The following is a 16,316-nucleotide window of genomic DNA, read 5'->3' as shown; positions in this document are numbered from 1 at the left end:
TTCTCCATCACAGTGGAAGGCCCCTTTGATTTTCAATCTGTATCAGATAGCTTTATACTGTCTGTGGTTCACATGAAACATACTGTCAGGTGACACCATTCATTAGCATAGCTTCAATGAAAACACAAGGATGTAATCTCTATAGTTCTTGCCTTGAATGGATGTGCAGAAAAGACAATTATCTCTCAGTACCTTTTGAAGAGGAGCCCTTTTTGACACTGTTTTTAAAATTAACTCGGTAGTCAATTAAGATCAAATTCTTATTTACAATGACGGCCTAAACCGGCCAAACCCGGACGACGCTGGGCCAATTGTGCGCCGCCTTATGGGACTCCCAATCACGGCCGGTTGGGATACAGCCTGGATTCGAACCAGGTTGTCTGTAGTGACGCCTCTAGCACTGAGATGCAGTGTCTTTAACCGCTGCACCTGTAATTAGCAAGTAGCAGCGCTGCGAAGCCTCCTTGAAGACACTCTAGGCTATCTATTAGGGTCCACAGTTCTGTCTCAGCCATTGTTTCAAGTATTTGTTCATGATCTCTCTCTCTCATCTCCCCTCCCCTCTGTCTCTTTCACTCTTTCTACCTCTCTCTGTATCTCTCCCTCTCTCTTTCTCTCGTTCTCCCCCTCTCTCTCTCTTTATCTCCCTCTCCTCCTCTATTTATTTATTTCTCTCTTTCTCTCCTTCCCTCCCCCTCTCTCCCTCACTCTACTATCCTCCATCACTCCCCCTCTCTCTTTCTCCCTCAGTGTGATGGTATCATCCTGGACCTCAGCAGCACGTCGTTGGAAGGCATCGCCGTCCTCAACATACCCAGCATGCATGGCGGCTCCAACCTGTGGGGCGAGACCAAGAAGAGGAGGAACTACAGCCGCATGAGCAAGAAGGTTCCAGACAGGATGCCCACCAGTACCGTCACCGATATAAAGGAGCTCAAATTCTGTGTTCAGGGTGAGTCAACTAAACTCGCCCTAAGCAACACCAGTGTGATGTACCCTTTTCACACTATCCTGATCGTGTCCTTTTCAGAACAGTTCCAGTAACTAATGTGGATGCATAACCAGGCCAGCTCAGTACAGTTTGGTTCAGCTTGGCTTGCCTCGGCTCAGTAGTGGGAAAAGGCCTAAGTTGGGAAGTGGGACCAGTTCTGGCCTCTTCATACCACTATATAATGTTCTTGATTTCAGCCATTAGGATTTAGTGTAATGTGGTTCAATGGGTGTCAAAGGATCCATTGTGTCTAATTGGTCTGCCATTTCTTGTCCACATAAGCCTCGTAGTTGTATGCCAAACACTGTCATTTCCACACTTCGGGAAGTGTTGTATTCCCTTCCCTCTGCTCCGTGGCCCAGGCTTGCCATATGGGACGAGTTGGCCTGCACTTTCTGTTGAAGTTTGTCTGTGAGAGACTGGGAGGGATCACTAAACAGTTTGAGTGTCATTTTGTAAGTGTTCATACTGTTACAATTTCACCAGCCAGCGACCAGTAGAATGTCAGCTCTTTTTTATTTACTTTTTAATTTTTACCTTTATTTAAGTCAGTTAAGAACAAATGACTATTTACAATGACGGCCTACCCCGGTCAAACCTGGACAACGCTGGGCCAATTGTGTGCCCTATGGGACTCCCAATCACGTCCGGATGTGATACAGCCTGGATTTGAACCCGGGACTGTAGTGACGCCTCTCTGTAGTGACGCCTCTTGCCTCTTGAACCAGAGGACATTGGGTACGAGCTGCGCCGAGCCGCTAACACACACACACACACACACACATTGGGGACGAGCTGTGCTTGCAGGACCTGGCGCACACTGGCCAAGGTCGGTGACAAGCAGCTGTTTTCGGATGCCATGAATTAACCTAGAACACTGAACACTTCCTCAGAGGCTGGGCTGCTGGATGCTGGGCTAGCGGGTCTGTTTCACTCTGCTGAGAGGAGGAGAGGAGAGGATAAGAGGGGAAGGGAGAGGAGGGGAGGAGAGGGAAAGATAGAGGCGGGAGGGAAAGAGGAGAGAAGGGGAGAGGAGGAAAGAGGAGAGGAGGGGAGGGAAAGATAGAGAAGGGGAGGAAATAGGAGAGAGAGGAGAGAAGGGGAGAGGAGGAAAGAGGAGAGGAGGGGAGAAGAGAAGAGGAAAGGAAAGAGGGGAGGAGAGGAGGGAAGGAAGGAGAGAGGGAAACAGAAGCTCCCTCTCCCCTTATTTAACTGCCCCGCACCCCCTCTATCTGTCCATCTCTCTTTCTCTTGTGCCTACAGTCTTCTCTGGCCTCATTATTACTGTCCCAAAACATGCCCTGTGTGTAAGCAGACAGACATATGGTAGTGAGGACGATGGTAGTGAGAATGATGATGATGGGAGTGATTATGATGATGATGATGATGACAGAGAGGATGATGATGATGATGATGATGGTGGTATTAAGGATGATGATAATGGCAGTGATGATGATGATGAAGATGGCAGTGAGGATGATGATGATGGTAGTGGTTATGATGATGATGATGATGATGGCAGTGAGGATGATGATGATGGTAGTGGTTATGATGACGATGGCAGTGAGGAGGATGATGATGGTATTAAGGATGATGATGATGATAATGGCAGTGATGATGATGATGGCAGTGAGGATGATGATGATAATAATGGCATTTATGATGATGATGACGATGGTAGTGATGATGATGATGACGATGGCAGTGAGGATGATGATGATGATGATGATGATGATGATGATGATGATGATGATGATGGCAGATTCCTTACAGTGAAAAGGCAGATTCTTTGTCCTCTATTTGTTACATCACTTCCTGTCTATGGCACTCTCACTCTTCCTCCTCGCTCTTCCTCTTTCATTCATCCTCTATCTCTCTCTTCCTTAACCACCCCGCATCTGTGCTTCTCGTTCCTGACTGAACTAGTTTGAATCCTGTTTCCATGGAGACCCTCGGCTCCACTGAACCAGAGAGAGAGGCAGAAAGAGACAGAGAGAAATGAGAAAGGGGTGGAGAGAGGGAAAGACAGAGAAAGCTGGAGAGAGAGGTGAAGCCAGAGACTGAGAGAGGAATGAGAGAGGGGTGGAGAGAGGGAAAGACAGAGAAAGCTGGAGAGAGAGGGGAAGCCAGAGACTGAGAGAGAAATGAGAGAGGGGTGGAGAGAGGGAAAGACAGAGAAAGCTAGAGAGAGAGAGAGAGAGAGTAAGCTAGAGAGAAGGGAGAGAGAGTAAGCTAGAGAGAGGAAGAGAGAGTAAGCTAGAGAGAAGGGAGAAAGAGTAAGTGAATAGGAGAGAGAGAGAGAGAGAGAGAGAGAGAGAAAGAGAGTAAGCTAGAGAGAGGAAGAGAGAGTAAGCTCGAGAGAAGGGAGAAAGAGTAAGTGAATAGGAGAGAGAGAGAGAGGGCGAGAGAGAGAGAGAGAGAGAGAGAGAGAGAGAGAGAGAGAGAGAGAGAGAGCAAGCAAGGAGGCTGCTGCCAGCTGTGTGACTCATATCATTAATCTTTAACTGCCCTCCAGGCAGCCTTCACCGGGCTCAACTGCTTGCTGCCTTAGCAACAGTTGAGCCTCTATGACCTGCCCTTCAGCACTACCGTACTGTAACATACTGTACAATACGCTCTCACGTTGTCACCCTCCCCCCCGGCCTCTCACCTGACCACCTAAACACGCTCCCTCCGTGGCCAACGCCCCAGCCTCTCTCTCTCTCTCTCTCTCTCTCTCTCAAGAGATTACTGAGTGACAACCATGTCCCCTCCTGTCTCCTCTCAGATGCATACACACAAACAGTGTGTATATGAATGCATCTCACGCAATGTCATATTGCGTAGCTTTTGTTGTTGTTTTGTGGACTATGGTGTGAATGTGTTTTGGCAATAACTTTGGTAATTGACCAGTTAACTGAGACATGAAGACATTTCATTCTTTAATTTCATTCTCAAATAATCTGTTTTGTGACTTGTGAAGTTCCATAACATCATTGTCTCATGTCAGATAGCCGTCTACACTGATCTGCCTGATAACTCGCAAACACTCATACAATATCCTGTCCTAACATTCAAAATTGTCACAAAGGTGCCATCGTCCACTGAAACCTCTTTCATCCTCAGTCAAAAAAGTGTCCGAGTTAATCTCACCAAAAAAACTATAAACCTGTAGCTAATATGAACGGTTTTTAATGAGAAAGTATTCATTACCTAATTCTACATTTAGCTAAGGTGTTTTGTGATGGTAGAATCAGTATTTATGAAATCTTAAATGAAAATGAAAATGATCTGACTAAGTCTCTGAACCAGTCTCAAATCAATCCATATGAAACAAAAGGCGAGGATGCTAACAACTCCTGTTCACACACTCAATGTGACGTCATCTGACATGAGACTATGTCCATTGCATCTTATCATTGGTGTTGCCCCATCTGCATTTCTGACTCCTGAACACTGCAACAGTGAACTGTCATGGCTCCTACTACTACTCCTACTACTAGCCTAATTACAGTCTGGCATTCCTGTCCCTTTTCAGGTCAATGAAAAATCGATATCATCAAATGTCAAGCAATATTTGTTTGCCTCAGGCACACTGATTAACAGTGCTTTTAAGCTGTCAGGTCATGACTTACCTTTAAACGATCTGCCTTGCTTGCTATTTGCACAACGCTCACAGCACTGGGTTTTACGACTTTTTGTTTTGCATGAGTGTCTGTGTGTCAGTATGTGTACGAGTGTCTGTGTGTAAGCTAGTATGTGTATGAGTGTCTGTGTGTCAGTATGTGTATGAGTGCCTGTGTGTCAGTATGTGTATGAGTGTCTGTGTGTCAGTATGTATATGAGTGCCTGTGTGTCAGTATGTGTATGAGTGTCTGTGTGTCAGTATGTATATGAGTGCCTGTGTGTCAGTATGTGTATGAGTGTCTGTGTGTCAGTATGTGTATGAGTGTCTGTGTGTCAGTATGTGTATGAGTGTCTGTGTGTCAGTATGTGTATGAGTGTCTGTGTGTCAGTATGTGTATGAGTGTCTGTGTGTCAGTATGTGTATGAGTGTCTGTGTGTCAGTAAGTGTATGAGTGTCTGTGTGTCAGTATGTATATGAGTGTCTGTGTGTCAGTATGTGTATGAGTGTCTGTGTGTCAGTATGTGTATGAGTGTCTGTGTGTCAGTATGTGTATGAGTGCCTGTGTGTCAGTATGTGTATGAGTGTCTGTGTGTCAGTAAGTGTATGAGTGTCTGTGTGTCAGTATGTGTATGAGTGTCTGTGTGTCAGTATGTGTAAGAGTGTCTGTGTGTCAGTATGTGTATGAGTGTCTGTGTGTCAGTATGTGTATGAGTGTCTGTGTGTCAGTATGTGTATGAGTGTCTGTGTGTCAGTATGTGTATGAGTGCATGTGTGTCAGTATGTGTATGAGTGTCTGTGTGTCAGTATGTATATGAGTGCCTGTGTGTCAGTATGTGTATGAGTGTCTGTGTGTCAGTATGTGTATGAGTGTCTGTGTGTCAGTATGTGTATGAGTGTCTGTGTGTCAGTATGTGTATGAGTGTCTGTGTGTCAGTATGTGTATGAGTGTCTGTGTGTCAGTATGTGTATGAGTGTGTGTGTGTCAGTAAGTGTATGAGTGTCTGTGTGTCAGTATGTATATGAGTGTCTGTGTGTCAGTATGTGTATGAGTGTCTGTGTGTCAGTATGTGTATGAGTGTCTGTGTGTCAGTATGTGTATGAGTGCCTGTGTGTCAGTATGTGTATGAGTGTCTGTGTGTCAGTAAGTGTATGAGTGTCTGTGTGTCAGTATGTGTATGAGTGTCTGTGTGTCAGTATGTGTATGAGTGTCTGTGTGTTAGTATGTGTATGAGTGTCTGTGTGTCAGTATGTGTATGAGTGTCTGTGTGTCAGTATGTGTATGAGTGTCTGTGTGTCAGTATGTGTATGAGTGTCTGTGTGTCAGTATGTGTATGAGTGTCTGTGTGTCAGTATGTGTATGAGTGTCTGTGTGTCAGTATGTGTATGAGTGTCTGTGTGTCAGTATGTGTATGAGTGTCTGTGTGTCAGTATGTGTATGAGTGTATGTGTGTCAGTATGTGTATGAGTGTCTGTGTGTCAGTATGTGTATGAGTGTCTGTGTGTCAGTATGTATATGAGTGTCTGTGTGTCAGTATGTGTATGAGTGTCTGTGTGTCAGTATGTGTATGAGTGTCTGTGTGTCAGTATGTGTATGAGTGTCTGTGTGTCAGTATGTATATGAGTGTCTGTGTGTCAGTATGTGTATGAGTGTCTGTGTGTCAGTATGTGTATGAGTGTCTGTGTGTCAGTATGTGTATGAGTGTCTGTGTGTCAGTATGTGTATGAGTGTCTCTGTGTCAGTATGTGTATGAGTGTCTGTGTGTCAGTATGTGTATGAGTGTCTGTGTGTCAGTATGTGTATGAGTGTCTGTGTGTCAGTATGTGTATGAGTGTCTGTGTGTCAGTATGTGCATGAGTGTCTGTGTGTCATTATGTGTATGAGTGTCTGTGTGTCAGTATGTGTATGAGTGTCTGTGTGTCAGTAAGTATATGAGTGTCTGTGTGTCAGTATGTGTATGAGTGTCTGTGTGTCAGTATGTGTATGAGTGTCTGTGTGTCAGTAAGTATATGAGTGTCTGTGTGTCAGTATGTGTATGAGTGTCTGTGTGTCAGTATGTGTATGAGTGTCTGTGTGTCAGTATGTGTATGAGTGCCTGTGTGTCAGTATGTGTATGAGTGCCTGTGTGTCAGTATGTGTATGAGTGTCTGTGTGTCAGTATGTGTATGAGTGTCTGTGTGTCAGTATGTGTTTGAGTGGCTGTGTGTCAGTATGTGTATGAGTGCCTGTGTGTCAGTATGTGTATGAGTGTCTGTGTGTCAGTATGTGTATGAGTGTCTGTGTGTCAGTATGTGTATGAGTGTCTGTGTGTCAGTATGTGTATGAGTGTCTGTGTGTCAGTATGTGTATGAGTGTCTGTGTGTCAGTATGTGTATGAGTGTCTGTGTGTCAGTATGTGTATGAGTGTCTGTGTGTCAGTATGTGTATGAGTGCCTGTGTGTCAGTATGTGTATGAGTGCCTGTGTGTCAGTATGTGTATGAGTGCCTGTGTGTCAGTATGTGTATGAGTGTCTGTGTGTTAGTATGTGTATGAGTGTCTGTGTGTCAGTATGTGTATGAGTGCCTGTGTGTCAGTATGTGTATGAGTGTCTGTGTGTCATGAGTGTCTGTGTGTCAGTAAGTGTATGAGTGGCTGTGTGTCAGTATGTGTATGAGTGTCTGTGTGTCAGTATGTGTATGAGTGTCTGTGTGTCAGTATGTATATGAGTGTCTGTGTGTCAGTATGTGTATGAGTGTCTGTGTGTCAGTATGTGTATGAGTGTCTGTGTGTCAGTATGTGTATGAGTGTCTGTGTGTCAGTATGTGTATGAGTGCCTGTGTGTCAGTATGTATATGAGTGCCTGTGTGTCAGTATGTGTGTCAGTTTGTGTGTGTCAGTATGTGTATGAGTGGCTGTGTGTCAGTATGTGTATGAGTGTATGAGTGTCAGTGTGTCAGTATGTATGAGTGTCTGTGTGTCAGTGTGTGTATGAGTGTCTGTGTGTCAGTAAGTATATGAGTGTCTGTGTGTCAGTATGTGTATGAGTGTCTGTGTGTCAGTATGTGTATGAGTGTCTGTGTGTCAGTAAGTATATGAGTGTCTGTGTGTCAGTATGTGTATGAGTGTCTGTGTGTCAGTATGTGTATGAGTGTCTGTGTGTCAGTATGTGTATGAGTGCCTGTGTGTCAGTATGTGTATGAGTGCCTGTGTGTCAGTATGTGTATGAGTGTCTGTGTGTCAGTATGTGTATGAGTGTCTGTGTGTCAGTATGTGTATGAGTGTCTGTGTGTCAGTATGTGTATGAGTGTCTGTGTGTCAGTATGTGTATGAGTGTCTGTGTGTCAGTATGTGTATGAGTGCCTGTGTGTCAGTATGTGTATGAGTGCCTGTGTGTCAGTATGTGTATGAGTGCCTGTGTGTCAGTATGTGTATGAGTGTCTGTGTGTCAGTATGTGTATGAGTGCCTGTGTGTCAGTATGTGTATGAGTGTCTGTGTGTCAGTATGTGTATGAGTGGCTGTGTGTCAGTATGTGTATGAGTGTCTGTGTGTCAGTAAGTATATGAGTGTCTGTGTGTCAGTATGTGTATGAGTGTCTGTGTGTCAGTATGTATATGAGTGTCTGTGTGTCAGTATGTGTATGAGTGTCTGTGTGTCAGTATGTGTATGAGTGTCTGTGTGTCAGTATGTGTATGAGTGTCTGTGTGTCAGTAAGTGTATGAGTGTCTGTGTGTCAGTATGTGTATGAGTGTCTGTGTGTCAGTATGTGTATGAGTGTCTGTGTGTCAGTATGTGTATGAGTGTCTGTGTGTCAGTATGTGTATGAGTGTCTGTGTCAGTATGTGTATGAGTGCCTGTGTGTCAGTATGTGTATGAGTGCCTGTGTGTCAGTATGTGTATGAGTGCCTGTGTGTCAGTATGTGTATGAGTGTCTGTGTGTTAGTATGTGTATGAGTGTCTGTGTGTCAGTATGTGTATGAGTGTCTGTGTGTCAGTATGTGTATGAGTGTCTGTGTGTCAGTATGTGTATGAGTGTCTGTGTGTCAGTATGTGTATGAGTGTCTGTGTGTCAGTAAGTATATGAGTGTCTGTGTGTCAGTATGTGTATGAGTGTCTGTGTGTCAGTAAGTATATGAGTGTCTGTGTGTCAGTATGTGTATGAGTGTCTGTGTGTCAGTTTGTGTATGAGTGGCTGTGTATCAGTATGTGTATGAGTGTCTATGTGTCAGTAAGTATATGAGTGTCTGTGTGTCAGTATGTGTATGAGTGTCTGTGTGTCGGTATGTGTGTCAGTATGTGTATGAGTGTCTGTGTGTCAGTATGTGTGTCAGTATGTGTATGAGTGTCTGTGTGTCAGTATGTGTGTCAGTATGTGTATGAGTGTCTGTGTGTCAGTATGTGTCAGTATGTGTATGAGTGTCTGTGTGTCAGTATGTGTGTCAGTATGTATATGAGTGTCTGTGTGTCGGTATGTGTGTCAGTATGTGTATGAGTGCCTGTGTGTCAGTATGTGTATGAGTGTATGTGTGTCAGTATGTGTATGAGTGTCTGTGTGTCAGTATGTGTATGAGTGCCTGTGTGTCAGTGTGTGTAGAGTGCCTGTGTGTCAGTATGTGTATGAGTGCCTGTGTGTCAGTATGTGTATGAGTGTCTGTGTGTCAGTAAGTGTATGAGTGCCTGTGTGTCAGTATGTGTATGAGTGTCTGTGTGTCAGTAAGTATATGAGTATCTGTGTGTCAGTATGTGTATGAGTGTCTGTGTGTCAGTATGTGTATGAGTGGCTGTGTGTCAGTATGTGTATGAGTGTCTGTGTGTCAGTAAGTATATGAGTGTCTGTGTGTCAGTATGTGTATGAGTGTCTGTGTGTCGGTATGTGTGTCAGTATGTGTATGAGGGTCTGTGTGTCAGTATGTGTCAGTATGCGTATGAGTGTCTGTGTGTCAGTATGTGTATGAGTGTCTGTGTGTCAGTATGTGTATGTGTCTGTGTGTCAGTATGTGTATGAGTGTCTGTGTGTCAGTATGTGTATGAGTGTCTGTGTGTCAGTATGTGTATGAGTGTCTGTGTGTCAGTATGTGTATGAGTGCCTGTGTGTCAGTATGTGTATGAGTGTCTGTGTGTCAGTATGTGTATGAGTGCCTGTGTGTCAGTATGTGTATGAGTGTCTGTGTGTCAGTATGTGTATGAGTGTCTGTGTGTCAGTATGTGTATGAGTGTCTGTGTGTCAGTATGTGTATGAGTGTCTGTGTGTCAGTATGTGTATGAGTGTCTGTGTGTCAGTATGTATATGAGTGTCTGTGTGTCAGTATGTGTATGAGTGTCTGTGTGTCAGTAAGTGTATGAGTGTCTGTGTGTCAGTATGTGTATGAGTGTCTGTGTGTCAGTATGTGTATGAGTGTCTGTGTGTCAGTATGTGTATGAGTGTCTGTGTGTCAGTATGTGTATGAGTGTCTGTGTCAGTATGTGTATGAGTGCCTGTGTGGCAGTATGTGTATGAGTGCCTGTGTGTCAGTATGTGTATGAGTGTCTGTGTGTCAGTATGTGTATGAGTGTCTGTGTATCAGTATGTGTATGAGTGTCTGTGTGTCAGTAAGTATATGAGTGTCTGTGTGTCAGTATGTGTATGAGTGTCTGTGTGTCAGTAAGTATATGAGTGTCTGTGTGTCAGTATGTGTATGAGTGTCTGTGTGTCAGTAAGTATATGAGTGTCTGTGTGTCAGTTTGTGTATGAGTGGCTGTGTATCAGTATGTGTATGAGTGTCTATGTGTCAGTAAGTATATGAGTGTCTGTGTGTCAGTATGTGTATGAGTGTCTGTGTGTCGGTATGTGTGTCAGTATGTGTATGAGTGTCTGTGTGTCAGTATGTGTGTCAGTATGTGTATGAGTGTCTGTGTGTCAGTATGTGTGTCAGTATGTGTATGAGTGTCTGTGTGTCAGTATGTGTCAGTATGTGTATGAGTGTCTGTGTGTCAGTATGTGTGTCAGTATGTATATGAGTGTCTGTGTGTCGGTATGTGTGTCAGTATGTGTGTCAGTATGTGTATGAGTGCCTGTGTGTCAGTATGTGTATGAGTGTATGTGTGTCAGTATGTGTATGAGTGTCTGTGTGTCAGTATGTGTATGAGTGCCTGTGTGTCAGTATGTGTATGAGTGCCTGTGTGTCAGTATGTGTATGAGTGCCTGTGTGTCAGTATGTGTATGAGTGTCTGTGTGTCAGTAAGTGTATGAGTGCCTGTGTGTCAGTATGTGTATGAGTGTCTGTGTGTCAGTAAGTATATGAGTATCTGTGTGTCAGTATGTGTATGAGTGTCTGTGTGTCAGTATGTGTATGAGTGGCTGTGTGTCAGTATGTGTATGAGTGTCTGTGTGTCAGTAAGTATATGAGTGTCTGTGTGTCAGTATGTGTATGAGTGTCTGTGTGTCGGTATGTGTGTCAGTATGTGTATGAGGGTCTGTGTGTCAGTATGTGTCAGTATGTGTATGAGTGTCTGTGTGTCAGTATGTGTGTCAGTATGTATATGAGTGTCTGTATGTCAGTATGTGTGTCAGTATGTGTGTCAGTATGTGTATGAGTGTCTGTGTGTCAGTATGTGTGTCAGTATGTGTATGAGTGTCTGTGTGTCGGTATGTGTGTCAGTATGTGCGTCAGTATGTGTATGAGTGTCTCTGTGTCAGTATGTGTGTCAGTATGTGTATGAGTGTCTGTGTGTCGGTATGTGTGTCAGTATGTGTATGAGTGCCTGTGTGTCAGTATGTGTGTCAGTATGTGTGTCAGTATGTGTATGAGTGTCTGTGTGTCGGTATGTGTGTCAGTATGTGTATGAGTGTCTGTGTGTCGGTATGTGTGTCGGTATGTGTGTCAGTATGTGTGTCAGTATGTGTATGAGTGTCTGTGTGTCAGTATGTGTGTCAGTATGTGTATGAGTGTCTGTGTGTCGGTATGTGTGTTAGTATGTGTGTCAGTATGTGTATGAGTGCCTGTGTGTCGGTATGTGTGTCAGTATGTGTGTCAGTATGTGTATGAGTGTCTGTGTGTCAGTATGTGTGTCAGTATGTGTATGAGTGTCTGTGTGTCAGTATGTGTGTCAGTATGTATATGAGTGTCTGTGTGTCGGTATGTGTGTCAGTATGTGTATGAGTGTCTGTGTGTCAGTATGTGTGTCAGTATGTGTATGAGTGTCTGTGTGTCAGTATGTGTATGAGTGTCTGTGTGTCAGTATGTGTATGAGTGTCTGTGTGTCAGTATGTGTATGAGTGGCTGTGTGTCAGTATGTGTATGAGTGGCTGTGTGTCAGTATGTGTATGAGTGTCTGTGTGTCAGTATGTGTATGAGTGTCTGTGTGTCAGTAAGTATATGAGTGTCTGTGTGTCAGTATGTGTATGAGTGTCTGTGTGTCAGTATGTGTATGAGTGTCTGTGTGTCAGTATGTGTATGAGTGTCTGTGTGTCAGTATGTGTATGAGTGTCTGTGTGTCAGTATGTGTATGAGTGTCTGTGTGTCAGTATGTGTATGAGTGTCTGTGTGTCAGTATGTATATGAGTGTCTGTGTGTCAGTAAGTGTATGAGTGTCTGTGTGTCAGTATGTGTATGAGTGTCTGTGTGTCAGTATGTGTATGAGTGTCTGTGTGTCAGTATGTGTATGAGTGTCTGTGTGTCAGTATGTGTATGAGTGTCTGTGTGTCAGTATGTGTATGAGTGTCTGTGTGTCAGTATGTGTGTCAGTATGTGTATGAGTGTCTGTGTGTCGGTATGTGTGTTAGTATGTGTGTCAGTATGTGTATGAGTGCCTGTGTGTCGGTATGTGTGTCAGTATGTGTGTCAGTATGTGTATGAGTGTCTGTGTGTCAGTATGTGTGTCAGTATGTGTATGAGTGTCTGTGTGTCAGTATGTGTGTCAGTATGTATATGAGTGTCTGTGTGTCGGTATGTGTGTCAGTATGTGTATGAGTGTCTGTGTGTCAGTATGTGTGTCAGTATGTGTATGAGTGTCTGTGTGTCAGTATGTGCATGAGTGCCTGTGTGTCAGTATGTGTATGAGTGTCTGTGTGTCAGTATGTGTTTGAGTGGCTGTGTGTCAGTATGTGTATGAGTGTCTGTGTGTCAGTATGTGTATGAGTGGCTGTGTGTCAGTATGTGTATGAGTGTCTGTGTGTCAGTATGTGTGTCAGTATGTGTATGAGTGTCTGTGTGTCAGTATGTGTATGAGTGTCTGTGTGTCAGTATGTGTATGAGTGTCTGTGTGTCAGTATGTGTATGAGTGTCTGTGTGTCAGTATGTGTATGAGTGTCTGTGTGTCAGTATGTGTATGAGTGTCTGTGTGTCAGTATGTGTGTCAGTATGTGTATGAGTGTCTGTGTGTCAGTATGTGTATGAGTGTCTGTGTGTCAGTATGTGTATGAGTGTCTGTGTGTCAGTATGTGTGTCAGTATGTGTATGAGTGTCTGTGTGTCAGTATGTGTATGAGTGTCTGTGTGTCAGTATGTGTATGAGTGGCTGTGTGTCAGTATGTGTATGAGTGGCTGTGTGTCAGTATGTGTATGAGTGTCTGTGTGTCAGTATGTGTATGAGTGTCTGTGTGTCAGTAAGTATATGAGTGTCTGTGTGTCAGTAAGTGTATGAGTGTCTGTGTGTCAGTATGTGTATGAGTGTCTGTGTGTCAGTATGTGTATGAGTGTCTGTGTGTCAGTATGTGTGTCAGTATGTGTATGAGTGTCTGTGTGTCAGTATGTGTATGAGTGTCTGTGTGTCAGTATGTGTATGAGTGGCTGTGTGTCAGTATGTGTATGAGTGGCTGTGTGTCAGTATGTGTATGAGTGTCTGTGTGTCAGTATGTGTATGAGTGTCTGTGTGTCAGTAAGTATATGAGTGTCTGTGTGTCAGTATGTGTATGAGTGTCTGTGTGTCAGTATGTGTATGAGTGTCTGTGTGTCAGTATGTGTATGAGTGTCTGTGTGTCAGTATGTGTATGAGTGTCTGTGTGTCAGTATGTGTATGAGTGTCTGTGTGTCAGTATGTGTATGAGTGTCTGTGTGTCAGTATGTGTATGAGTGTCTGTGTGTCAGTAAGTATATGAGTGTCTGTGTGTCAGTATGTGTATGAGTGTCTGTGTGTCAGTATGTGTATGAGTGCCTGTGTGTCAGTATGTGTGTCAGTATGTGTGTCAGTATGTTTGTCAGTATGTGTTTGAGTGTCTGTGTGTCAGTATGTATGTGAGTGTGTGTGTGTGTCAGTATGTGTATGAGTGTCTGTGTGTCAGTATGTGTTTGAGTGTCTGTGTGTCAGTATGTGTATGAGTGTCTGTGTGTCAGTATGTGTTTGAGTGTCTGTGTGTCAGTATGTATGTGAGTGTCTGTGTGTCAGTATGTGTATGAGTGGCTGTGTGTCAGTATGTGTATGAGTGTCTGTGTGTCAGTATGTGTATGAGTGTCTGTGTGTCAGTATGTGTATGAGTGTCTCTGTGTCAGTATGTGTATGAGTGGCTGTGTGTCAGTATGTATATGAGTGTCTGTGTGTCAGTATGTGTATGAGTGTCTGTGTGTCAGTATGTGTATGAGTGTCTCTGTGTCAGTATGTATATGAGTGTCTCTGTGTCAGTATGTATATGAGTGTCTGTGTGTCAGTATGTGTATGAGTGTCTGTGTGTCAGTATGTGTATGAGTGTCTGTGTGTCAGTATGTGTGTCAGTATGTGTGTCAGTATGTTTGTCAGTATGTGTTTGAGTGTCTGTGTGTCAGTATGTATGTGAGTGTGTGTGTCATATGCAATTGAATGGTTATTGTCATTTACTCTTCAGCACTGTGTTTGTGTGTCTTTCTTGTGCACGTGTGTCACAAGTGCGTGTGTATGCGTGTTTGTGTGTGCATGTGCATGTGAGGGAATGTTGTGCTTTAGTCTTGCTACATCCCACAGAGTTGAACCTTTATTAAATGAACTTCTGGGAAACAGTTATGCAGAGAAGGGCGGAGAAGGACGTCTCTTCGAGAGGCAGAGGGAAAGGAGTGTGTGTGAGTGTGTGTGTATTTGTTTTCCTACATTATCAGGACCCCAATGTCCTAACATTTCACCTTAATGTCCTGAAAAGGTTGGAAAACAAAAACTGTTTGGAAAAGAGGGGTTTTATCAGGTCCTGAATTTGTTCCAATTCTATTTTAATCTTAAAGGTTTGGTTTAGGTTAAGGGTTAGGTTTAGGGGTAAGGGAACATAGGATTTTTAATGGTGATATCATTTTTACAACCCAAAACAATCCAGAAATGTCCAGAAAACACAGCTGTGTGCATGTACGTGTGTGTGTACAGCTTATGACTAATTGTTGATGACACTTGTTTACTCTGCAGCAATAAGATCATTATTTTTTAAGCTGTGCTCTACAGATAATACAATCAGTCAGTTTACCACAGAGTGAAAACCCTGCTGGCCTGATTCTCCAGACTGACACCTCAAATTTCTGATTCACCTCCTACAAATATCCTACAACTAGAAGGTTCACCCTATGGAAGTGTCACACAACTGGGAACATGAGATAGCTAGAGTCAAGCCAGCTCGAGTTACAGAGCAAGGAAGGAAAGTGGTGAGTGTAAAATACTGTCTGTCTATAGATTAAGTCAGGGGTTATTTACTGCTGTTGATGGGGAGGAAATGGATAATGGTCAGAGGAGGGAAACACTTGAGAGGAGGTGCTGACGGGTCCTTTGGTGACCGGGACAGGGCAGGAAGCACCCTTGTTACCACCCTCCTCCTCCCCAACTCTATCTCTTCAGTCTCTCTCTCTCTCTCTCTCTCTCTCTCTCTCTCTCTCTCTCTCTCTCTCTCTCTCTCTCTCTCTCTGTCTGTCTCTCTCAATTCAATTCAATTCAAGGGGCTTTATTGGCATGTGATAACATTGCCAAAGCAAGTGAGGTAGATAATATACAAAAGTGAAATAAACAACACAAATTAACAGTAAACATTAGACATACAGAAGTTTCAAAACAATAAAGACATTACAAATGTCATATTATATAATATACAGTGTTGTAACAATGTACAAATGGTTAAAGTACACAAGGGAAAATAAATAAGCATAAATATGGGTTGTATTTACAATGGTGTTTGTTCTTCACTGGTTGCCCTTTTCTTGTGGCAACCGGTCACAAATCTTGCTGCTGTGATGGCACACTGTGGAATTTCACCCAGTAGATATGGGAGTTTATCTAAATTGGATTATGTCTCTCTAATATGGTCATACATTGGGCAGGAGGTTAGGAAGTGTAGCTCAGTTTCCACCTCATTTTGTGGGCAGTGAGCACATAGCCTGTCTTCTCTTGAGAGCCATGTCTGCCTACGGCTGCCTTTCTCAATAGCAAGGCTATGCTCACTGAGTCTGTACATAGTCAAAATTTCCTTAAGTTTGGGTCAGTCACAGTGGTCAGGTATTCCGCCACTGTGTACTCTCTGTTTAAGGCCAAATAGCATTCTAGTTTGCTCTGTTTTTTTGTTAGATCTTTCCAATGTGTCAAGTAATTATCTTTTTGTTTTCTCATGATTTGGTTGGGTCTAATTGTGTTGTTGTCCTGGGGCACTCTCTCTCTCTCTCTCTCTCTCTCTCTCTCTCTCTCTCTCTCTCTCTCTCTCTCTCTCTCTCGCTCTCTCTCTGTGTGTGTTGTAAAAGGTGTGCCATTGCAGGTTAAAGCCTGGCCAGATTCCCACAACCTCTCCCCTGCAGGAGTCATCTCCACCCACCCTCCCCCTGAACAGCTCCTA

At 43.6% G+C, this 16,316-nt stretch overlaps 1 protein-coding gene across 3 annotated transcripts in view; it reads left to right on the top strand.

Moving 5' to 3' along the window:
* LOC135519328 (diacylglycerol kinase beta) overlaps positions 1-16,316 on the top strand; it is a 166,679-nt gene that overhangs the window by 135,038 nt on the left and 15,325 nt on the right. For all 3 annotated transcript variants that reach the window (XM_064944505.1, XM_064944504.1, XM_064944506.1), the window contains one exon: positions 751-952. In XM_064944505.1, the coding sequence (XP_064800577.1) occupies positions 751-952 (202 nt within the window). The remainder of the gene's footprint in view (positions 1-750; positions 953-16,316) is intronic.

This window comes from Oncorhynchus masou, chromosome 29, assembly GCF_036934945.1.
Source record: "Oncorhynchus masou masou isolate Uvic2021 chromosome 29, UVic_Omas_1.1, whole genome shotgun sequence".
Taxonomy (NCBI): domain Eukaryota; kingdom Metazoa; phylum Chordata; class Actinopteri; order Salmoniformes; family Salmonidae; genus Oncorhynchus; species Oncorhynchus masou.
The sequence above is the reverse complement of the archived record's forward strand: the minus strand, read 5'-3'. Positions and strand labels throughout refer to the sequence as shown.